General features: G+C 47.8%; 1 protein-coding gene across 1 annotated transcript; it reads right to left on the reverse strand.

Moving 5' to 3' along the window:
* Positions 1-113: 113 nt before the first annotated feature.
* LOC120893782 (E3 ubiquitin-protein ligase MYLIP-A) lies at positions 114-20,817 on the reverse strand. Its single transcript, XM_040295882.1, has 4 exons — positions 19,882-20,817; positions 2,088-3,034; positions 1,438-2,001; positions 114-1,343 (listed from the first exon to the last, which is right to left on the reverse strand). Exons 1-4 carry the CDS (start codon positions 19,966-19,968, stop codon positions 1,130-1,132), a joined length of 1,812 nt encoding a protein of 603 aa, XP_040151816.1. The 5' UTR covers positions 19,969-20,817; the 3' UTR covers positions 114-1,129.
* Positions 20,818-24,628: the final 3,811 nt, after the last annotated feature.

Genomic DNA, 24,628 nt, shown 5'->3' on the forward strand with positions numbered 1-24,628 from the left:
AAACGACATTTGCAACGATGAAACAAACACTTACATGCTTTCACAGCGTATGTGTAAAAACATTGGCTCAAAACACATTGTCATCATTATAAAATAAACTACAAGCGAATAAATTAACACACACACATATCAAATATCGTTTTCATTTGGACGAGTTTGGATAACATTTAATTCCATTATTGTTGTGGTTTGTTTGTTTGTTTGTTTTTTTATTTCGTTAACGTAAGCTGGAGAATGCCATCAATTATTGTATGCGCCCTGGCACTTCTTGGAAGGACCTGGCCACTAACGACTACTAATATCTTACACATGGTAATCAACTTGGTGCTTGATGCAATCGACAGGAAATATATGCATTTAAGATATGTGGTTAGCACACAACGCAACCGAGCAGGGTACGAAAGGGGATTTCTAAAGTGCTGCTGCATTACTTCTGTTTAAAGGGATAAAATGGCTACCAGGTAGGGGTTAATTTAGAGAAGGGGAAATTAAAATACTTAACATCAATACTACGACATTGAATCGTTTACTGGTCTGCTGAATATAAAACCTGATACGCGAGTGCGATTTTAGCACGCTGATTCTTTTCTTCCCCTACTTGCCACGAAACGGTAGTCCTGACTATTGGATGTTTTCTTTTTTTGGATTCCTAAAACAAGGTACATAGCAAAAAAACGGTAAAAGTATCACTGATTTTAAAACTAACCAATATTAGGATCAATAAACTTAACAGCTTACGTGCTAAAACCTAGGCGTGTGCCACCATGCGCTCGCACAAGTGCACAGAGCACGCACACTAGTGGTAATAATAAAGATTTGCATTGATTCATTGACTATATATCTTTTCCTGATGTCGTACTTCGTACTTCTATCATTTCTTTTCCTCCTGTATCTCACTGATAACTCTAACTCCCATCATCCAGCACGAAACCATCCATCCTCACCCCCGGAGAGCAGGGCCCCCTCCTCCTCATTCGCAACAGAGTACGATTAACAAATAATATCACCAATTCGCTTATCTTCTAAACATTATCTTGCTACTCCCCTCGCAAAAAACGAGGCGATATGATGCGCGCACCCCGGCGCTAAGGGATACTGCCTGCTCTTAATGCGCTGTTTCGACCTCGTTTTATTGTACCAAAGGTGCGGCGGCTGGTGCCTTGGAAGCAACGGCACCAGCCAGCTCAGTACCACCACCGCCTGCGCCACCAACAACACCTGCTGCAGCCGTTTCCGATGGTCGCCGGCTCGCAATCGTACCCTTGCGTGACTGCAACAGTGGAGGCAGAAAGATTTTGCTGGTACTTTCGATGTTAGCCCTACACAACGGGCAACGGTCGCATCTGCGGAAAGGAAAGGAAAGAAAACAGAACGCTTTGGTTAGTGGCCATTCTTCCAGGTCAACAATCAACACCGAACTCCTCCCACGATACTTACTGTACGGCGCAGGCTCGGCAGGCGGTCATGTGCCCGCACGGCAGGAAGGTAGTATCGATCTCGCCGTCCGCACAGATCGGACACGTGATCGCCTCCCGTATCCGCTCGTCCAGCAGCTTCTCGAGCTGGCCGGACGCGTCCTGCCGACTGCGGAGCGTTTCCTCCAGCCGGCCGAGGGCAGCGGCCGGCGTCTCCGCGTGCTCCTCGGCACTCGGCGCGATCTCGATGCCGCGGGCGTGCAGCGTCCGCCGGGCGGCATCGTACACCTCGCGGCAGGTGCGCTGTATGTCGAACACGTACCGCTTGCCGAGCTCGGTGTCCTCGTTGAACATCGACACGATCGTGCCTTTGAGATCGCGTATGAACTGCGTCGTCACGATGGGCCGCACCGTTTCGCACGAGTAGAAGACGTGCTTCTCGGTAATTGCTCGGTAGAGCGAGGCCGCCGTCCGGTGGTTCGGCAGCTTCAGCTCCACGTACGTCTCCTCGTGGTTCTCGTTCATGTACGTCAACCGGAAGGAGCGCTTAATCGATTTGGCCGCCTTGACTGCGGTGAATGGAACGCTGCAAAAGTGGAGCGGAGAGCAAACGGGAGAACACTTTCGGGTTAGACCATGCACACTCTCGGAATGAATATGCTCCCAACTTACCTATACTTTTCGTCGTCCTTCACGATCGTTAGCCCGTGGGGGCTAACGCCGATTTTGCACACAACCACCGGTTCGGCGATCGTGACGCCCTCGAAGATCTCCTCCCCATATCCGGCCAGGCTACAGATTTCCTCCAGCAGCCAGTACTGGGCCGACGTGGCCGTCATGCGGATGCGCGACAGTTTCTCGTGCTCCTGAGCAATCAGCTGGTAAAAGTTCGCCGGCTGCGGAACCGGCTCAACCGTGCCCTCCTCCTGCTCCTCCTCCTCGGCCGCATCACCAAATGCTGGTCGAAGCGCACCGTACCGATGGTAGATATTCTTTGGTGCATTGCCGTTGGCTCCATCGCCACCCAACTGAGACCCCGCGGCAGTATAGCCGCCCGCCGCCGGCACTCCTTCGTCCAGCTGTGGCCCCCCGTGCGACACGGAACTGCCGCCACTGGTTTGCGAGCTAACGCTGCCCCGCTTACACTCCAGCTCGGAGCATTTGCGCTTCGAGGGACGCCTCAGTCCTTGCGCCGCTGGTCGTCGCTCCAGCGATGACGTCACCGAGGCTGCACCGTTGGGCAGCATCTCGCTCGTGCTGGGCACTTTGGCCGGATCGTACTTGTAGCCGTCCGCTTGCAGGAGCAGCGCCGCCAGGTAGGCCGCATTCGCCCAGCTCGACGGCCGCAGATGACCGTCGAACAGCTCCTGGCGGGCCTGCATGAAGAACAGCGACCGCACACTGCCCTGCAGGATCAGGTGGGCCGGTACCCAGAACTTGACGCGCAGCGAGAACACGATCGGATGGGTGCGATCGTTCGTGTACAGGTGCAGCGGGTTGCGCAGATTGATCCACTGCTTTGCCGTGCCTTCGTCCACATCGGCCACACTGTCGCCGTCCCGGACCGGGATTAGGCCGAAGTAGTCGGTCTCGCAGATGATTCCCAGATCGGCACACACCTGCAAGAGGAGAAGGAAAGATACACGGATTAGTGTTGTTATTCGATGACTCCCAATGCCATGTTCATATTTCCTTGAGCTTGCTTATAAATGAAATAAACAGTTCTCGCAGGTTCCCAGAGCAAAACGATCGTCTTCAAATTGATCACCACCAAGGGGGGGGGGGGGGAACAGACAGCCTATGTCGCCTTTATCATACATTCACCCCTAGGGGGTTTGATAACAGACTCAAACCAGCTGCACACCACGACGCAATAGAGACATTGCTTTGTTCTTCAGTTCACCAGGGATGGGGCTTACAAAACAGACCCGGATACCCCACCAGGGCTAGGTCTCTTTCATCGAAATTCCCCACCCAACAACAGACACGATCGTTTGTTCATCTGCTGCCGTTAGCACACAGAGACATATATCCCAAGGAAAGGAGGGCGCGTAGCTTTCCACGGTTGCAACAGCTTGTGTTCGTGTTCTAAGTCAACGCTACGCTCCCGTCTTTCAAAACAGCTTCAAGCATTACATTTGGAGCACTCCCAGACACTCTGTCCAATTGCTTATCAGCAGCAAACTCGAGGTAATTAATACCGTCCGGTCGGTTCCGTCTTATCAGGAGCACCCTGGGCCTAAAAACTACCTTCCCTCTACCGATCACTCAAAACAGCGTATCAGTCGCGTAAACAAGCGCGCACAGACACGATATGAGGGCATGTTGGCGGCGGCCGAGGATCAATATTTACCTTGCCAGTTCGCCATCTTGAAACAGGGTTCGATTGGCTATTGATGAAGATTACTTCCCCCGGGCGTCCCGGGAGAAGAGTGCAGTGTAAAGAAACGCGTCGCGTCGCTTTTATTTGAGGATCCTCGACTGTTGTCTCGAGTGGGGAATTATTATTTAAATTACATAAACGGGCTCGTCGCGGCGCAGATGATATTCGATGCATCGCGGCCGGTGGTGCTTGGTTCAAAACGCGAGAGCTTTCGTTTCTCTTTAAACTTTGCTCCTCTGTGTGTGCTTGAGGAACTGCTCTCCGTTGAATGAGCGTAAATTGCAATCAATGAAGCAGAGGAGGGCCCTAAAGATCATCTTCAGCGTACTACTGAAAGGAGGATGATATTTTTTACGCAACCGTATAAGACAACAAAAGCGAAACCGTTACAACACAAACACTTTCACGCTGGGGAGAAGAGAAAGAACTTTCAATGTAAACGCATGTTGGGGTGTGTCGCAGGCCGGATGTTAAGCCCCATTCGGGAGGGTTGGCTCTAAATCATCCTTCCCTGCGTGACTTTACTGCTTCGTTAGTTTACGATTTCATTCAAAATACAATCCCCAAAAGCGGTTGCGGCTTCGTGCTCCCCACGGAAGACCAAAAGAGAGGATATATTGCTAAAATCCTCCGTTTTGAGCGGACGGACGTGGAGGATGTTTACGAAATATCAACCTCGTATTTTGCTTTTCAAATTTCACCAAAAAAAAGAACATACAACGGATACAAATAAGAGTCGATTTAAAGAAATAAAAGACGCACTAAAACCAGTTCTGCTGCTGCTGCTGCTGCTGCCAGAGGGCACGTACCGGTTTTGGTGTAGAACCGCGCCGAAACAACCGTAAGTCGTCGACACCCACAGCCCACACCTCGACGACCCCCGACCGCTGTGCTTATGGAACAGGGATAGGAAGAGTCTGTGTGTGTGTGTGTGTGTCTGTGCACAGTTGGAGTTGGAGTTGGTGAGGCAAAATTAAGTTTCACCTTCTCGGATGGCGCAGCAAAACAACAAAAACGGCTGCTGCTGCTCTGCTCTGGCAAGTTCCACCACCGAGATCCGTAACCGAAAAGTAACACATCCCAACAAGCCATCGTAAAAGTGTCTTCTCGCTGCTCAAGGTGCGAAGAGAGCGGGAGAGTGAGAAACTACAACTGCAACATACAACAAACACTGCTGGAGAACGTTGGTGGTAGCTAACCTTCCCAATGATGTTTATGGCCCTTTCGTGTGCCACAACAACCGAGCGCACATCGCGTGGGATAACCCACATTTGGTCCGGGAGCGCCAAGAAAGTGCTGTCTCCGCTACTTCTACTACTACTACTACTACTACTAGTGCCCATTCGCCGCTTGTAGAGTAAGTGGCCCCGGGATGAGATTAATGGTAATTTATGCTTCCTCCATTAGACATCGTTACGATGCTGCTGCTGCTGCTGCTGCTGCTGGGTCACGTCGTTTCTGCTCCACAAGCGTTTCGGGGAGGCAATTGCTCTTAATGCGAACAACAACTCTGAATACTACCGTAAAACAGGCAATAGGCGATATCCTTTGTCCTTAAGCTGGCTTGATAATGGCGGACAGTAACGAAAGAAACACATTTTTGAACTACCCGCCGCGCGACAAAGAAAGTTTACATTTGACGACAGAGTTGGAGTACATGGATAGAAAAGAAACCCAATCCCTCCACAGCCTACTTCGCAGCAGTACCAACACTCGACTCCAACGTTACGAGCGAGTGAGCCGCAGTACACACCACGCTAAAATATGCCGGCTGGACTTTGGACCTTTGTTTGTTTTCACAATGTGCTGGAGAGGGGGAAGAGGAGGGCCCACTGTCTTCTTTCCGCCTGGGTTTGCATATTAAAAGCAATCGTTTCTGTTTTTTTTTATTACATTTTCCGTACGGCCATAAGTACGTGCGTTGTCTTCCATATTAAACAAAATGGCCCACGCACTTCTTGGACATAGGGGGAGGTGGGAGTGAGCGCACTTGTGATTCTTTGTTTCTGTACACGGCGTCCAGAGCTCTTGTATCTGCGGGTAGGCATGGGAGACGTGCACACACACCGTTTGTTTGCCTTAATTGAACGAAATGAGCTTATCAGTCGATAACACAGTAACAGAGTCAACGATGGTGAGGCACCTTCTTTACCACCTCCATTGAAGACGGCGGGGGAAATCACCGACCTTTGTGGGAGGAATTTAATTGGCCCTCGACAATAGCAGCCACAGCTATTGAAAAGGAGATAGCCCAGTGTGCCCGTGCTCTGTCAAGTGTTTGTTTCGATGGTCGAGGAAATAGAAAGAAAAACAAAACAACAGGTTTCCAATACCCGCTATGCGTCATAACAGGGCGTAAAGACGGTCTTCTAGAGGGAAGCTTAAGAATCCATAAACTCGCAACAAATTAGGGCCACAGAGCTGTAAAACGTTGCCACGAGTCGTTTTCTTTAGTACCAAAGAACAAAGACCTCGCTGCCCGTTGCTACACCATATGGTTCGGTTATTTCCTTTCAGCCCGCAGATAAATGTCTGGTCGAACGTTTCCCGTGCATTAATGCCGTCATTGACATTGAGCGGGGACCATCTTGCGTAAGAATCGATGGGTGTCCTTCAAACACCGAATGACACAGTGCCACGAGAAGACGTCTTCAATCTGGCTCACTCACAGTTGCTGCTCTTGCTTTCTGTCAAGTGTCTGAAAGATCACTTGCAGATAAAGGTTTCGTGTACTGTAAAATGCAAAAGACCCTTTAGAATCTGCACAAAAAAAAAACAAGATAAATATGTGTCAAATTTTCTCAACCTCTAAGCTTGCTCGTTCACGCACACATTTCTCATAGTTTCGCCGTCTCGTTCACCTCGTACCGGTTGCTCATCATCGCTTCGTTCGCACTTTATCCGCCGCCCGGTAGTAGTGTGGTGCTGCTGGTGCTGCTACACTTCTCCAAAACTATGAAAACTTTGGACTTTGTACACGCGGTTGTACGGCCGCACACGGCGAACGGTGTTTTGGACTTTGGACCCACTCAAGCAGCGAACCGAATGGCAACGCGGCGCGTTGTTTTGCTTCACTGTGTGCCGCATACACACACATACACACCACGTTTGCGTTCGAGTGTGCGGCACCTGTACACAGCGCCGCAATCGGCGACCGTATTTGGAGATGTGTAAGCCTTCCCTTCTCTTTCCTGCTGCGAATGGGCACCGCCGGCAGTGTTCGTTCGGATGAAATAGGCAGGAACTAATCGCAAAGGCATAAAAAGAAGCCACATTGGGGCCCTCGTGCTGCTGCGTTCAAACGCCACGGACTAGAGAGCTGCTAAGGGAAGTTGGAGGCAATCTGCACACACAAAGAGAAACAAACAGAGGTGGAAAAAGCCTCCGCCGGCTGGTGGCACATATCTATGTACGATCGCGATCGTACAAAGATCTTCAACCGGCTTGTACGCATACACATGTTAACATCCGAAAAAAACGGCCATAAGCTACGGTATGGATTAAGCACCGGGGCAACCGGGGAACGGGGTAGGACGTAGTGGACATCACGTTTTCAACCCATGGACCCCGAACCGAACACAGTGCAACGAACAGAGTTTTTGCACTCATGTATCGACGCTCTTGTGCCGGTGAAGCTGCCCTGTTGCTAGGCGACCGCAAATGGAGGCGAGACACACAGCTGAACGAGTCGAAAAAGAAAGAAAGAGAAAATCGATCAAAGTCCATCACAGCCGTGCAAGTCCACACGCGGAGCACACAGCGATCGATCAAGCACGATCGGTGCTGCTCTGTCGATGACATCATCGTTGGAATTCACACTGTACACACTCACTGTGCACGTCAGATGCTGCGAGTCACGCTGCGATCATATGGAGCAGCACGTGCTCTCGCCGTACACCGATCACCAATTAGTGGCTGATGTCTCACTATCCCGATATCGATCAACACTGGACGCAGAGCGATCCAGTCGGAGATGGAATCATTTGATAAGTAGAGTGCAAGACTTCCCTGCCCTCTTTGCCTTTGCTAAGTGGGGCACAAAGTCCAATCTCTCTGGCCCAACGATATTTTCGTTACACAGTTGGCCTGTTGGGCCAACCAGTGATCTGTTAGCACCATGGGGAATGGCGGCACGGTTCATCCCGCTGCCGTTGACACCGTCCTAATTGAAGGTTAAACACGCCGGTTATTCCACCGGAATATGGCAGCTGTTCCGCTGATTTCACAATGTCATCATCATCATCATCCTCAACAGCAGCTTGTGGGCGGTGGGTGGGATGGTGTAAACGTGCAGGATAAATTCGAAACTTCTGGCAAAACATCATGCTCATATTCAGTGGTGTTCCTTTCCTTTCTTTTTGTTTGTCAATCGTTTCTACCAGCATCCACTGCTGCCAATATAGCACCCCGCTGTCGCTGGTGGAAGTATTTACTTTACCGTGACAAATCACTTGATTCGTTCAAATATTCGTTTGCCCTCTTTGCCCGCACAGTTTGACCATTCGCGGTCGTTTGGCGGGAGTAAAGGACAGAATTGATGTAATTATCGCTCACCCCACCAACCAGGCAGGATAACACAAACCCGAAGCAACTCTTCTCTACTGACGCAACGAGTTGTTCGCGTGTTACCACAACTTAGTTGAGGACGATTATTATGTTGCTGCTAGAACAAACGTCATGTGCGATGGATTGCTGGTAGCGTTTGTGCGACAGCTTAATGGAGCTAGACCAACTGGATAGTTAGAAAAGAAAGGTTCGTTTATTTGTTTCACGCGTAGTACGACCCAAACCTGTGCTGACGAATCTAACGATTTAACAATTCTACCATTAGAAATGCAAATCTTCCTCCCTGCATTGGTATGGTTTGTTTTCTGTTGCTACTACTGCTCAACAAAAAACCTCGTGTTTGTCTTAATGCCGAGCCGTACGGTGTATATGGCCGTGGCTTGAATAATCGATACCCAGCGAACCGGTTAAACTGAACCAAACAACCTCTGCGAATCTTGGCCGGCCAAATGAAAACCATCGCAACCGCCATGAACCTGCCAAGATGCCCTGGTTCACAAAATAGAAGGTGAAAAGGCCAGAAGAAGGCAAACTTGAACATTTGAGCTAAGCAACTGCATATAAAACGTGCCATGTTTTTGCTTCAAATGTTCAATCATGTACCACTCTCACTGAATCATTGCTCCAACATTTGATATTACAAAGAAAAATTATTTGTCAATCTACTTAATCATTTGAAGTTAGAGGGAGTCATAAATTGCCAAGTAATCATAATTAAAATTGCACTTATTTCTTATCAGCCTGTAATGAACGTTCTGCTAACATTCGCGACGTGTGTGACCGGCTTAATGATGCACGTTCCCCTCAGCATGACGAACGCCAACACGTGTAGAGCGCGCGAGTCACCCTAAGACCACGGCGTTCGTCGTCTTCACCAACTACACACAAGGGGAAGACCGGGTAGTTCATCGGATCCAAAGTTCAACGTAGATATGAAGGTGTGAAAATGTTGCCTAAATTTACGAAATAAAGCGCTAACGACTTCATACGAATGATTGATTCACGACCCATCAATCCTGAAAGCCAGTATTCCGGATTAACCAGAGACAACCCAGTACACCGACATCTGCCACCACATACCGGTTCGCGTTTTATGCCCCGCTCAAAGATAAGTCCGGAAGGAAGCTCTAACCTTCCCCCTCGCTGAATGGATGGATCAATTTCCACACCAAAGCTCGAGGATTATGCAGAGGGAAATGTCCCCATTATCATCCGGTGTGCTCCGGTACGACACTCCGAAAACCCGACGAACCGTCTGTGTGTGTGTGTGTGTTTGTCTGTGCCACCTAATCAACACTCAATAATCTTATCAACCAAGTGACTAAGTACTTTGGCCAAAATCGGGTGAAGGTGAGCGGTGCATAATATGTAGGCACGGACACCGGATTAGTGCAAGTCTCGTGCCGCCCCGTACCACGGGTCACGATTGTGTGTACATGGGGGTCACCGCGTAAAGTACCCAAATCTGCAACAGGATAACTGTTTTGTGTGGGCACGTCTGATTAAGCTGTTGTTTTTATAGAAGCAGCAGCAAAAAATGGCGCTTGAAATCGAACATTCCTGCTCCCACCACACATGGAGCGGGATTACGAGATACGGGATTAGTGAGCTAATTTACCCGATGACACCACGCTTTTTTGGAGTACGGGACAACACGCGGGTTTGTATTGAGCGAATTTGTTCAATTTTGTCGTGCCCAATGAGGCGGGTTTTCCGCGGGAATGCAATGATTCGTGTAATTATCGATAAGCAACCAAGATGACAAACAGGAGAGGCAGGCACTAATTGTAAATTAAGCTTGGGATTTAGATGTCAAAGAGTACACATCGCTCATGTTTGAGGTGTTTTTTCCACTTTTTTTTAACGCGTTAACGTGAACACACAGGTAATGTTTGAATATCGGAAAGGAGAACGGCGCAAAACTATTCGCCGTACGCCACCACTCAGAACGCTCGTGCCGATAGTCACGTAACGCGCGCGCCATACAACAGCCGCGTATACCTTCCCGTAACCTTGTGCGAATGCATGGCCCCGCAGCGGTGCTGCAATTGCAATCCTCTACTCGAATTAATCTCCACCAACCAAGGGGGGAATTCTCTCGAGCGAGATCGTTAGGCCCACCAGGCACGTCTCATCTTACTGACCTTTTTTTGCGGTGGAAGGTCTCTCAGGACGGAACCTTCAGCCCCTCCTGCAGTACATATATCCAGGAATATTGACGAGCCGACGCAGGGAGTAAAACAAAAAAACGCTAACCTCACTTTTCAAACAAACCGGTTCCCGGTACCCAAGGGAACTCAATGCTGACATCACGATCGATACGGCTTTTGTTGTTCAATGTTCAAAGTTGGTAGATCAATGTTTGAGTGCCAACATTTTTTGATTGTTTTTTTTGTTTCGTTCACTTTCCATCGTACAGGAGGTAAAAAATAAACTTTTTCGTGCATAGGCAAATCACAGGCAAGAGCATTTAATCGCTGCGCTTGCAGGCCATGCAACTGCTTGCCAATGTAGGTGTGGTAAGCACAAAAACTTTTTGTGCCATTTTTTCTCTTTTCATTTTAGCAAAATTTGTTTGCTTCAGCAGCCAGTGGCAGATTCGCGTGTGTGTGCAAATAATCACCCAATTGGGGTTGCAATTGGAAACTGACAGTTTTTGGTTTGGGCTTTGTCCAAGTTCCTGGTACAATGGGGGGAGGATATTTTTTGCAAGGTTCAACTTTTTTCCACTGTTTGTAAATGAGGTCAGGCGCCAACCAAAAGGTTCGCTTTCTGCTAGCCAATAGGGAGCTTGTTTGTTGTTAAAAGCGGATGCTTTTAAGAGCGATATTAAACCACCTTAAATCCTGCTGGCGTACGAGCTAATGCCTTTAAAAATGCAGTAAGTAAACATTGGAAAGTGAACCCCATTTCCCGATGCAACGTCGGGAGTTCGGGCGCTGTGTGAGTGTTAATGCATCCCAATAAACGATCTTGCTTGCTGGGCGCTTAATGGATGCTATCAAAAAAACAGCATCTTCTGGTTCAAGTGAAAGATCCCCTTTCTTTCTCTCCTGCTCAATCTCTCTCTTTCTCTATCTTTCTTTCTAAGCATCCACAGCAACGGCCGGTTGCTTTTTTGGTTTAGTATGCGTGTGGGCTTTGTTTTGTTTGCTCTCGGTTTTGCTACGGACCATGTGCGGGTATCCACATACTGAAATGCCACATACTTTTTTGCACGTTTTCTACTCACACAAAGAGGCGCCCCAATCGACCGACAGAGCGAGAGAGCGAGAGAGAGAGAGAGCGCGCACAATCGCACCTATCTGACTGTGTATATCTTGTGTTGGCTGAGCGCGCTGTTGTGGTGTGTTGCCCTGTGTGTTTTGCTATCTTGTCCCGTACGAGGAGAGACGCGGCAAACCAGCCGTACGTACACAGGCCGTCCCTGTCGAGCGTTCGTGCACGCCGCATTTCCCTTCTCATCGCCCAGCTCGAGCACATGGTCGGCGAGTGATCTCCGTCCCGGGTCCAAAGTCCGCATGCGGCGGCCTCCTCTTCAACCGCGCACGCTTCTCCACCACCACCACCACCAACCCCCGTACATTTGTGCACACACCGAGCAGCAGTAACAGAGCAGCCCCTGCATGCATCAACCGGCGTTTGTACGCGAATGTATATATTTTAGCCTTTTAGCAGTTGCGTACGATTCGGACGGAGAGTGCGCGTGAGAAGAGGCACGCGTTTCGGCTTGGGGTGAATAAAATGCATAATCCACATGAATTGCATTCTCCTGTGTGGCGCAACAAAGGCAGAATTAATTCCTTTTTTTTCTTCTTCCAGTGGCAATAAAAGATGATCGCGATCTGCCATTTTCGTACGTAGAACGCGTATGATATGTTCAACTCTCATTCAGCTCGCACAGCCCGAGAGCCCCGGGAGTGCCAAAGTCTGAAAATTGATGTCGAGAAAAAATACACACACACACACACACACACACACACACACACCGGACACACATTTCTTGAGACGGCTTTCCTTTTACTCCCCTCCCGACACCAGTCAGGCGCGCCCACCACCACCGCGAGGTCGTGGAGATAAAAATAAAGTTTTATTTTTACGACATTTTACACCAAAGGAAACACACACACAGCGGCGCACAGTAGAGAAAGATCAACCCCCGGTAGAGCCTTCCTCCTTCGGGGAAGGGGATGGGGTCGGGGTTGCAGTCGATGCTGTGTGTTTGTGTTTTCCGTCGAATGAAAAGTACACGGCAGCAGCAGTCTGTCCCTGTTTGGGGCAAGATCGAGAGCAGCATCACAACCACACACACGCGCGGGCGGGGGAATGATTTCGGATTCGATTTTGTATTGTGCCAAGACGGGTTGTTTTAAGCGCCACTACCCGAGCGCGAACTGCGAGCGCTGACACAGAGCTACAATATTGAAGGAATTTTGTTTTCAGGTTACAACGCGTTTGCGTCTTCAGCTGCAGCGAAAGTAAAACATTATCCCACTCTCTCTACACACACAAACACCATGCAGAATGTTTTGCAGCTTGCAGTCGTCAACGGGGCTTTTCTATGTCATCGCTAAAATCGCATGCAGTTTGCACACAGAGCCGCACAGTTACAGTCGTAATACGTACACCACAATGGCCAGTGCGGTCAGTCAACCCACGGAAGAGGGGGGGCAGGACGGACGACATGACGCGCGCGCAAACGCTAACGTCCACAATCCGATCGCCATCATAACCATCACAAGCCAGCGCCCAGCGACAGTGTATTAAGAGCATCGAGATGATGATTACGGTGGTTCTCAATCGTTTGTACACAGATGCAACCTTAGAAGGTAACCAATAATCAGCAGCCTCAATTACATTGGTAGCCTATATATCAGCTGGGCCTCGGACTGATCGATCAATGGAGGATTGCGATCTTTTACACCCCACCACAACACGGCAGCAACACAAAGCACTGCCTCCCTCTCGCTGGTTCTGGATTTCTTTTCCTCTTCCGGGCTGTGGAAGGGTTTGTTTACCGTTAGTGGAATCAAACCGTATGTTTGTGTGTTTGTGTGTGTGTGTGGGAAGGCAGGGCAGGGGAAAAATGGGATTATTCAACTACATTTCCTGTGAGACACACTGGGCGTCGAGTGTTCGAGTGTACCAGATGATGCCTACTGCTGCAATCGAAGTACGAATGGAACGGCCGACAGACAGACAGACAGAAGCGAATAAGCTGGAATGGCTTTTCCCCAAGGGAAGGATTTTAGGTTTCTTTTTTGTGCCCATTACAATATCTTCTTCCCACACCCTAAGCTCGTTGTCAAAAGCATGCGGTTGTGATGATTTTGGGGTAGAAGTTGCCCAAAAACTTACGCAACCCTCAGACCCCTCCAACAGACTGCAGGGCGTGCTTTAATTCCACCTTGAAACGTTCCGTGGAAGGTTATTCCATTATGATGGGTGTGTGGGTGTGATAACGTCCCCGAGCTACAAAAAAAAAACCAACAGTTAACTAACAACAGAGACAGAGAGACGTGAAGCTTATGCAAGTGAAGAACCAACCATTTGGTTGCTGACATTTTTTGCAAAAACATTTTCGGTTGCAAACGCCAGACATTACATTGGAGCTCAAACAACAAAGAATTTGCTAACATTCCTGTGCTTGCGGCCGGCTACATTCGAGGCAATCAATTGCTTTACTCCAGGGCATTGGGAAATATTCTTCCAAATGCCAACCCCGTGAGCCACCTGTAGCTGACGGGCCTTCCGATGACCTTTCGGTGTAGAACGTCTTGTAATTTCTGCTCGTAACACAGTAAAGCGGGGAGTTTGTATGACTTTGTGAGGTTTTGAGTAAACAAATTCCTGCCGTCGTTGATAGGTAGGTGAGGTACTATTCCGAGCAGTTGAATGCAGCGACGACGTTGAGCTGTCCATATTGTAATGAATTCCTCAATGTGTGGTGTACTCATTAGCCAGTTAAATGAGCATTGCTATATGCTTGGCCCTGCCGCGTGTGCCTACCTAACTAACAGCAGTTTAGTTAGGCATACAGCAACAACAACAGCACAAAAACTCGTATCCAATGGCAAGAGCTTCGGTTTTACATTAGCTAATCAATTCTAGCCGGGTGCCGGTGCTGTACAGGTGAGATGGCGTTCACTTCCTACTGCCAACTACTATCATTAGGTTAAAAACTAAAGGATACCGTGGAGTTCATGGAAGCGGGTCGTGATAGACCGTGGGGTTTGGTCGACTGGTTGAGCTCAAGGCCGTACAAAGCTCTACCTCATTATCTTCACACTGGTTCTGCTGTGCCGTGCGGGTCCTTTCGTTAGTAGGGGGCCTAAAGCACGTTTCCCTACAAAGCGCGCAATAGACGACGAACCCTACTGCCTAATGAACCTGGTTCTGTTTTGCGTTGGATAAACGCCTCGCACAAAAAAAGAAAAGTCTCGCCAATTACTCAAGCAAACACCGAAACTGACCCGCCGCCGCCGCCGACACTCTCTATGCCTAAATGGTGAGTTTCTCCGCTCAAAAAAACAACACGCAGCAAATGAAGGTGTGTCTCAAGAACTCTATTCTGTAGGTGGCTGGTAATTCAAATGCGTTTTTTTCGCTTCTTATTCTGTCCGCTTGCCGTTCTCGTATAACCACATTCCTGCGAGTATTGGTGTCATTTTCGGACGGTCAACTCGCGGCGCCGCACGTGAAGTAACAACCCGTACCCGCATAGATGGCCCACCATCAAGCGACGGAGCTGGGGCGAGGTGTGTTTTATTTTGTTGTTATTGCCGGATTTGTTACCCTGCCGGTTGTGTGTATGTGTGTGTTTGGTTGTTTGTCTGTGCTTGTCACCAAATAGCTGCTACTACTCCCAATCGGCGTGCCAATTGCGCTACCGGCAAAGCCGAAGGGCGATTTAATGCGCAGTATAGAGTCGCGACAAACGACAAACCCCGCCGCGCGGCAATCACCTTTGCGAACCGATAACGCATTTTTTTCATTACCTTCCTTCCCTCAAGAACCTACCAGCCTTGCCTTTTGTGGCAACCAAATCGCCGGTCGTCGTTTATCAGGCCTCTCCTCTCTACCGCTGCCGATGATTTAGATGTTGAGCCTGTTGAGGTGAAGTGTAGGACGTGTCGTTGCTGCCGTCTTGATATGGGCGTTGAACTGGTGCTCAACATCCCGATAGAGCTTTAGTGCTCCATCTTCAGTGACAGCTCTTGTAGAAGAGGCAACGACTGCGGCGCAATTACACACCAACCCGACACCCCAGCAACGTCTTCGCGCACGTTTCTTACACTCAATGCGAAAAAAAAGCCACACACAAGATTCGCGTCCCCACATCAAGGACAGCCGAACAAATAAAGGGATAAAGATAGCACACGCAATTTTTGAGTTCCCCACCTCCCCCCGCCCATTTCACACCAAACAGAGAAAAACAAATTGGACATCTTACGCATTTTGGAGGTGTCGGCAATCAGATTGTGGCCCCTACAACACAGAAGAAGAAGCCGATAACAATATTTGCCAACCCCCCGGGCCAGGGAGAACTAGGGCGATATGATATGTTTTCGCCAATTTGCAGCTACCGGTGTTGTGGATGTTGGTAGTAGATGTGCGACAAACAACACTTTGTTTGGCGTAGCGCGATGATCGAGCGCGTAAAGCTGGCCCCGCGAGTAGTGTTGTGTGCTCCAGAAAAGGGGAAGTTCGCAATTGACATAATCAATTCACCGCGGGCCCGCGGTGAACGTTGTGACGATCATCTGCGCGCGATCTGCGTTTGTCTATAAAGCGGAGCGGCGGAGGAGAGCAGCATGTTTTTCATTCGTTAGACTCAATTTATCACTTACACAATTCGGTTGATTAAGGTAAAAAGCTCGTAGCGAGAAAGCACGACACGCTAACATTGATTCATTCATTCAGCACTATTTGATGCCGTGTCTATCGGTCCCATCATTAGGCTAATATCATTAGGCGGATTTGTTTTTGCTGTTTGCCCAAAACGATTCTCTCTGTCGCCTTCGTTCGTTAAACAAACGACACATAGTACTTAGCACCACTGCGGCCACGGGAAGGTGCCAATAGGAGATCTAATTGGAAAGTCTACACCTCCGGCGGGAACTGCGCAAAACGCTCTGGATGGATCGAAATGTTTGCAAAAATTTGACCGTCTCCAAAAAGACGACGGCGGGTTTCGCACCGGTTAATTTTAGCAGCAACACTCTAATACACTCCAATGATGTCGATCCATTTGCGTACGCGTCCGAAAGGAATGCCTGGTGGTCTGCCACAACACATTTTGGTGGTGATGTTTCCGTAAATTACACCCCTTTTTTGCAAGTTCCTTCTTTCACATGCTCTTATCACCAAAAACAGTGCCTCCATTGAATACATTTTCGCTGGATCCGGAGGTCCCTGGAGGTTACACCAACGTGCACTCTGGCTGCTGATAGTAACGACCCAGTGCCTGAGTGAGAGGGCCTGCCAATTCTGGATGAACCCCGTACCGAGCAACCCTCTCTCCACAGAACAAGCCGACAAAGAGGGAAAGTGCGATAACTTTCACCCCAGAAGCGTGCCGTCGGCTGCACGTTCTTGCTGGGAGATGCAGTTGTAGCTTTTCTTTTTTAATGGAAGGAAGTGGTTCAGCTGTAGAATGCTTCCCAGTGATAACCTTTCAGTGATGTCATACAGTCGTGGGGCGGTTATCAACCAAGTGGTGTACCACGGGCATGGGTGGTCGTTACGGGATGAAGAAAGTGTCTGCTGATAGCGACGCAACAAGACGCATCCAGACCTCTGTGACAAAGTTTTAATTTCTCTTTGTCCTATTCAGCTGAAGTAATGAAAGTTAATGACATCTCTTATCGCGTTTTAGGGCTTGCCTCGGGTCGTCTGTCGGAACGGTTTGCAGCTAATGGACGAGGTCACATCGGTGCTGACTGGGGGAATGAAGCTCCATATATTCCTCCGATGACACGACCATTTTCAGAGCTTTATTCCCCAGTTCCTACGCTTATCAACCCTAATGTCCATCATTCTCTCTCCCCGGTACTAATTGCCCTCCCAGGCCATCATCGTTGCGAGAATCACCGATCGTACGTCACGAGAATCGACTTACGGCATTCCCCCCCTGGTAACCCACTGTCAGAAGGCAAAGCTGATAGAGGGCGATGTCATAAATGCCACCCACCCAACGGGTTGCTCGCGGTCAACGATAAGCCTTCGGTCATCTACAGCCCATAGCCTACGCCTTTGAACTGTGCGTGTGTGTGTGTGTGTGTATTTTTCGCGCCACAAGCCAATCCTTTTTTATTGCCGCCTTTAATCGCAGCTAAAAGATTGAGTCGAGGATAAATGCGTCCAACTACTGTTGGTGAGTGACCGCGGCGGGGGCAACAGTCTACCGACTTGTTGCTAAGTTCGGTTCAGTTAGAAGCGTGAGGTTACCACCACTGCCACCACCACCACCACGGACAACCAGTTGATAAGAGTGACATTGAACTGGTTGTTGCATTCTAACTTCCCTCCCGGGCCGATCGGGTTGTGTGGCTTCGTCTCCAGGGCCGCTTATTGGAATAGTTACGCAAGAAACCGGGAACGCTCAAGCCATTCGTTCTAGAACGTGTACCATCATCATCCCGCTCAGGCTCTGGCTGGTTGCGTCCTCGTGATAGTTTATCACTGTCAACGGCGTACCGAGAATGCCATTACATTGCGCAATGTTTGTACAATGGTGTACAAACCTTAGATATTAATGCATCCATCATGTACAAAAGATTAGGGCTGTCGTCCTCCCACACCGCATACACACTGGTTTAAGTTCACTATTACCTTGAGGTGTTGCACTATTTTGCAACGGTAATACGACCGAGCGCGCCGCTAAATCCTCCCCTGTTGTATGACTGGTTTATTGGTGGGGTTGTGCCCACCCCCATCCGGATGATAATCCCCATCCGCCAGGGAGAAAACGACATACATTAAACACCTTCAACCCGTGCGGATGTTTGATTGGGGCGCCGGTACACAAACGGTGCAGCAAACGGAGCAAATATAATTACAAAGGCCAGGTCGGTTAGGTCGTTACCGAGCGATAAGGGTACTTTGTAGGCGGGGAAGCGTTTATTATCCTTTAATGCAAATTGTCGCTGCTTGATAGTGGCACAAAGGCGTCTGGTGGGATTGTTGGTGGGCTGTGGGGTACATCAGATGCTCCAAGGGGACAATTAACAATTATCAAGCGATCTTGGCTATTTTAGTTTAAAATTAATTAGCCATTTTATGCGAGCATTTCGGAGTTTCTTAACGTCGTCTTAATGTGGATTATTAACGAACTAGGAAATGAGTTGAGTTGAGCTAGGCTGATCTTGAAGGATCTTGAAGATGTTCTAAGTTTCATCAATTAATATCATAAAAAATCATTTATAGATTTAAAGACACTACGTTAACAGTTAAAACAGCTCATCTCAACCCTTCTGCAGTCATCAAACAATGGTTGAGTTACAAAAATAAACGACCGCGTGTGTGCGTGCGTGCGTGTTCTCACGCAGCCCGATCTTCGGGTTGCATCATGCACCGCGAAGAAGCGCACCGGGCTCTCTCGTTCGCTAATGAGGTTTCGCCAAATCGAACCTTTGTACCCAGGCCTAAGATTGGACCCCTTCCCCCCTTCCCCTCGCCCTCACATTCTGTCAGCACGTCTCAATTTGTTCGTACCGAGCGGCGCAGGCAGAGAAGGTAGTAGCATCAAATCGGCAAATACCGTAACCATTACCCCCATTTCACTCGCTTCACAAGTAGTGAACACAAGTACTCACAAAACAAAAACAACAAAAAAAGGTCCCCGACTACACACACACATACACACATACACCCTTCGGTGACTAATTTTAGTGACCTCCGGTGAGTTGAAGGGACATGAAGGGATGGGGCACGGCGATAGGTGCAATGCACCCCAACACAACAGGCTAAAGTTGTGCTAAAGTTCACTCAGCGGTTGGAGATACAGAGAGACAGAGGAAAGAGTGCAGTGCATTGCGGTTGGGAGAGGTGGAGGAGGTTATTGCACCGCCCCGCTTTCGTGCGGCACCCGCCCGCCCAGCATTAGCAAGCGTTGCAAGCCCGGAGCGCTCTAACTCACTGCGTCTTCTGTGCCGAGGGTGCGTTGTGGTGAGGCGAGTGTGTCTGTGTGTGCCCTTCGCCGTTGTTTTACTTGCAGCAGCAGCAGCAGCAGCGGGAGGAGAGACCGCGCACAACAACAGAAAAAGTAAGTAATCTCTCGGGCCACGACGGCCAGACTGGCAGGCGCCGCCGCCAATCAGCTGTGTGGGGTTTCTTTATTTTTTTTTTTTTGCACAGGAGATGCATGGGGATGCAACTCGCTGACTTCTTGCTTCAGCCATCGGAAGACTAAGGGAAGTTCTGTGGTAATGCGAGTCCATTTATGGGACAGTTGGATGGTGAAATGGATGGTGTCTTTCGTTTCAATTTACTGAACCCTCCCGGCATTCTACCTACCTTCTCCAGACACTCCTGGCTGATCCTTTTCGGGTCACACTGGACGCCGGACGTTGTCCCGTTCGGGAGATTCACCAGGCACCACATTTTCGTTCCGCTTGCTATTCCGTGCTCTCTCGTGCCAACTAACTTCCTCTTGCTCCACAAGGTCACTTGGATCCTGCGAGGATAATCAAACGCATCGATTTTCACAACCACATTCACACCGATACGCACACACACACTGAACGCACTGTACGATTGTTTGGCTCTTCTGTTTATGCTCTACGCAAACAGCTGTCTTTTGGTTTCGCAGGCTAGCGGCGCAAGCTATCGATTATTCTTTGCGGAAAAGTATTATAAAAAGGGAATGCGCTCCGTGGGGCAGTGCTGCTACTAGTGCCTTTTTCCCACCTTTTCAGTAACGAATTGCCGTTTTATTATGTCACCACCATTCGTACGCACACGGCAGTCAATCGCTGCATCCCACACGATTGCTGCAGTTTGTTGCACGGGCAGCACTCTGGTGCATTGAGGCGTTCGCTTTCCAGCGCACTGTATTCGTACCGCACCATATCCCGGAGCTGGCAGGCAAACGTGCTTCCTGGCTTGTAATTGTTTTCCTTTTTCCTTTTCAAGACCACAAAACTGCACACAACTTTTCTGTCACCAGTTTAAAAATGGTTGCCCACTTCACCCGTACAGCGCACTCGGGTTGTTACAGAGCGAAGAACGGCTTCACATTTACCTCTTCTCCACAAGCGCACAACTTAACACTTTATTCTTCCACTGTTTGCACACATCTGTTCCTTCGTTTCGATGAAGATGTCCGTCAACGAACCAAAACCTTCTGGTTGGGTGAGTTGAGATTGAAGCGAGCGTACTGTTTTCAGCGCCCGCAGTGCAGCAAAGGTTGTAAGCGAATACGCGCTGAAACAAAACGATTTAAATAAAGCGAATGAATGTTTATTCATTTCACGACCCTCCACAGTCGTCGTCGTCGGGGGGGAGATTCGTATTTTGAGCCGGTCGTGCGGATCCCATAGTTCATTATGGACGAACAGGTTTCCCATAGTGCTGCGCCACTGCCCAAAGAGCATTCGAACATGAGTTCCAATTCGAACTGCAAATTTAAAAAATCCGTTACCACTCAGAGCGCTGACATTCTCTACTGGTTTTCTGCAGAGAGCAAAGTACACAATATGAGAACGGATAGAGCGTTTCATTGGCTTACGATCGTTCACTCTCTTTCTGATCTTCTGACGATCAATGCCGCTTCTGCAATATGCGCTCTCTCTTTCTTCCCGCTGCTATACTTTCTACTGATAGTTGCTGAGAGAACAATCACAGGGAAGGAGAGTGAAAAAAGCCGTGGATCGAAAACGATCCACGTAGCACCAAGAGTGTTAAACTGAGTGTTTTGTAAAATTAAGCAAGCTCGGATTTTTTCACAATTGCTTAAACTCATGTAAGTAGATGTCATGCCTTGAGCCTATTTATTCTAAATATTTTTCTCGCAACGACCTACACGTGGCACGCGCTTTTATAAGAATTTTTAAATCGAGCGAGTCTAATATCGTCTCACGGCATTGTCTACTAATGCATAAAACCGTATTAATATAAAAAGGTTTGTGTTTTTATCCATCCAGGCTGTTACAAAGAAATTCAATAATGAAGGCGTTCTCCAGAACATTGTTTTAGGGGTAGCATCCTTTTTATTACTTTTTTATCACGTTAGCCGCATCACAAAACTAAATGGTAAGCTTAACGTAGTCTCAATCAATAAAACATGATATTTTTTTACATTTAGCAGAAAGCTGTTTTATGTTATTTAGCTAAAAAGCATTGAAAATCGACTTTACTAGTTGGAATGTTATACATTATACCATTGTTTTGCCAACTAAGCCGGATAATTATACTGTTGATTTTTTACAATTCAACTATTATTACTTTGGGTGATTTTTTTTAAACAAAATAGTTAGCGGAATAAATTGTGAATGTGATTTTTCAAGCAACACAAAAGCGCTCTAGATACTGACAAAATACACAAAATGAATTCGATCATAGATGTTCAATAAAAATGCTTCAATCTCAGCGACCGACAAACTTTATGATTGAAAGAGCCAATTTTTTACAAAAATGTTTGAAGTTTCCAAGTGAAGCGCCCAATAGATAAACCGGGAGTAAACGTTCTCGAGCCGTACTTTGTCGATCGCCGTTCTATCCCTATTCATCAGACTATTGTTCATTATGAAAACATTGCATAGGTTGTTAAAAGGGCCAACGGATATCTGGTTCTAACTGTATAATCTGTCATGGTGCAATATTTTTTAAAGCTTAAGTATTTTAGTATGTATATTGGTTTGTTTGCATTTTATTCTTAGAGTAAAACGGTGTGAAAAACATATTTATTTACAACTTTTTTTGTTTTTCTACCAGAGAGAGGGTAGAACATTTGCCCATTGTTGATGCACAACAGATCGAGCAGGAAGGAAGCTTAAGTTGAAAGAGAACACTAAAACATGAAAGAGAGAAGAGATACATACGTGAAAACATCGCTTAGTAAGGAAGACTCGATTGACCGTGCCCATACGAAAAATCCAAATAATCTTGGCAAAAGGCACCTATACACTGTTGGTTCACACGATCGTTTCTTTCATAAATGTCGTTATAAATATGGTAATCCGTTGGAATAATTTTCAACACACATTCACATTTTACCAACGTCTTACACGAGCAGTTCTGTGAGTATTATTTGTGAATGTGAGTATTATTAAGGCTTACGTTACCAATATATGGCGCACTCGCAATAGAAAAGTATGAATACAAATAAATCGATCAAGTTAAAATAAAGAAACACATCGCACATAATTGATTTGACCATGCATGTGGGCCGTGCTTATACAAAAAAAAACAACTCTCTCTCTCTATCAAAACTCGGTCAAACAACATCTGTACTACACGAAACAAAAAAAAAACTAAACAACACTACAGATAAGCAGCATGAGAATTAAGCATAAGGTTATCTGCCTGAAATACCTCGAAGCGCATAGTAGATAAGCGCCTTTGTACCTTCCGCATTCTCTGATATTAAGCACGAACTGCCCCAAAGGTGCTCCATTACATGAGGCTTTCCCCCTTTTTTCCTGCCTGTCATCGTCATCGTGGTTCCGATCGTGTGCGATAGTGCAAAATCACGATGACCTTCCGTGGGCATGGCTCCCATCAAGCAGCCCGTTACAGCTGTCCATTTTGGGTGGTGTTTGCTTTTGGCGCCTATCAGCTAGAGGTTTCCCCGAACATGTCATAATCAGTCATATAGTTTTTTTTTTATGTTGGTTACATTCATGGACAACCGCATCTATTACAATGTTGTGTGCACTGATGTACAGTAAAATGCAATAATGCTAGTGATTTGCCGAATATCTCAAAGAATTGTTTAAATATTACAGTTTTTACATTATGTCTTTTTTCCTATCTACATGTTGCTTCCCAGGCAAATATATGTAATTCAAAAGTCTATCGATAAAAAAGGATGCATGCAATGTAAGCATGTTCATCACTGTGAATGTAGATATCAGCATTCCACAAAGGTTGAAAATTGATTGACGTACGATATCTTCACAACATCACAACTTTGCTTCTGTGTAGTAAGAAGATCTGATATCTTTCAAGTTCAAGGGAATATTTACATTCCTTTGTAAAATGCTGTTCCTACTATGTAATCTTTGCCAGGTACTCTAATTATCTTTTAATTAATATATCTACACGATAATCTAATTCAAATCTTCTTAAAACCTCGTAAGGCAACTGCATGCTGTAATAAACTATCAATAACATAATTTCTTCTAATCTCAATAAATTCCATATAAAAGATGTTCAAGGGAAGCTAAAGCTATTCCCTAAGACTGACGCTGTTAAACGATCGTCGTATGAATTCACACGCCCTCAGATATTGCGAAATAGGTGTCATTTTTTCTACTGCCAGATGTCCACCTTCATTCATTTGCACAGCAAGCTCGTTAGTCACGCTTCCGATCTTCCTCAGAATGCTATCATAAAATTGAAACCGAAAATCACCGTTCACGTCACCGCACACCGCACAGTCCACATCCTGTTTGCACAACCGGCTTCCCAAATACCCCACCGACATGTTAAAACGTGTCCCATAAAACATGTGCTCGGCCAACGTCACACTGGCGCAATGCGAGAGGCCCGAGAAGGGGGCAGATCGCCTTCACTTTGTGCGGATGCCGCCCCGATGACGCCGGAAGCATGCGACGTCATTACCCAAGCCGAGCGCGGCTGCCGCGGCTACTCGTCTGCCGGCCAAAGCAGGTCCCTTAGCAACACCGCTACCAAAAATGATCCTCCGCAAAAGGCCATCATCTCTGCGCAAGTGAGTTGATCACCGAGGCGTATCTTCTACGTGGTGTTCTTCCTCGCGTCGACCAGAAGTCGTCGACCACTGGTCAGTGGCGCGGTTGATCATAGCAAGTGGTCTCGTCAAATTGTGTCAATGGCAGCTACGAACTCCAAACAGACAGACAACGGGTCCAACGATCGCCGGCGGACCATCTCGCCTTCTCTTTCATTGCGATCTTCGATCTTGCGCTGGTCGCGTACGGTCAGCTGTTGCAAATTCGTTAGCCGTCCGACGGTTGCCGTCGGCAAAAGACCACAGCATTACTCATCACCATCATCATCAGCTGTAGCCCGGGCTGAATCGGGCAGCCGGACACGCCTCAGCGTGCCGCGAACATTCCAT

The sequence above is a fragment of the Anopheles arabiensis genome, chromosome 2 (genome assembly GCF_016920715.1).
Source record: "Anopheles arabiensis isolate DONGOLA chromosome 2, AaraD3, whole genome shotgun sequence".
Taxonomy (NCBI): domain Eukaryota; kingdom Metazoa; phylum Arthropoda; class Insecta; order Diptera; family Culicidae; genus Anopheles; species Anopheles arabiensis.

Excerpts from the sequence above, each read along its gene's own strand:
- LOC120893782 (XM_040295882.1), bottom strand. The coding sequence starts at position 19,968 with ATGTGGTGCCTGGTGAATCTCCCGAACGGGACAACGTCCGGCGTCCAG. Across the intron at positions 3,035-19,881 it reads GCCAGGAGTGTCTGGAGAAG|GTGTGTGCCGATCTGGGAAT; the intron begins GTAGGTAGAATG and ends CTCCTCTTGCAG. Across the intron at positions 2,002-2,087 it reads AAGGACGACGAAAAGTATAG|CGTTCCATTCACCGCAGTCA; the intron begins GTAAGTTGGGAG and ends CCACTTTTGCAG.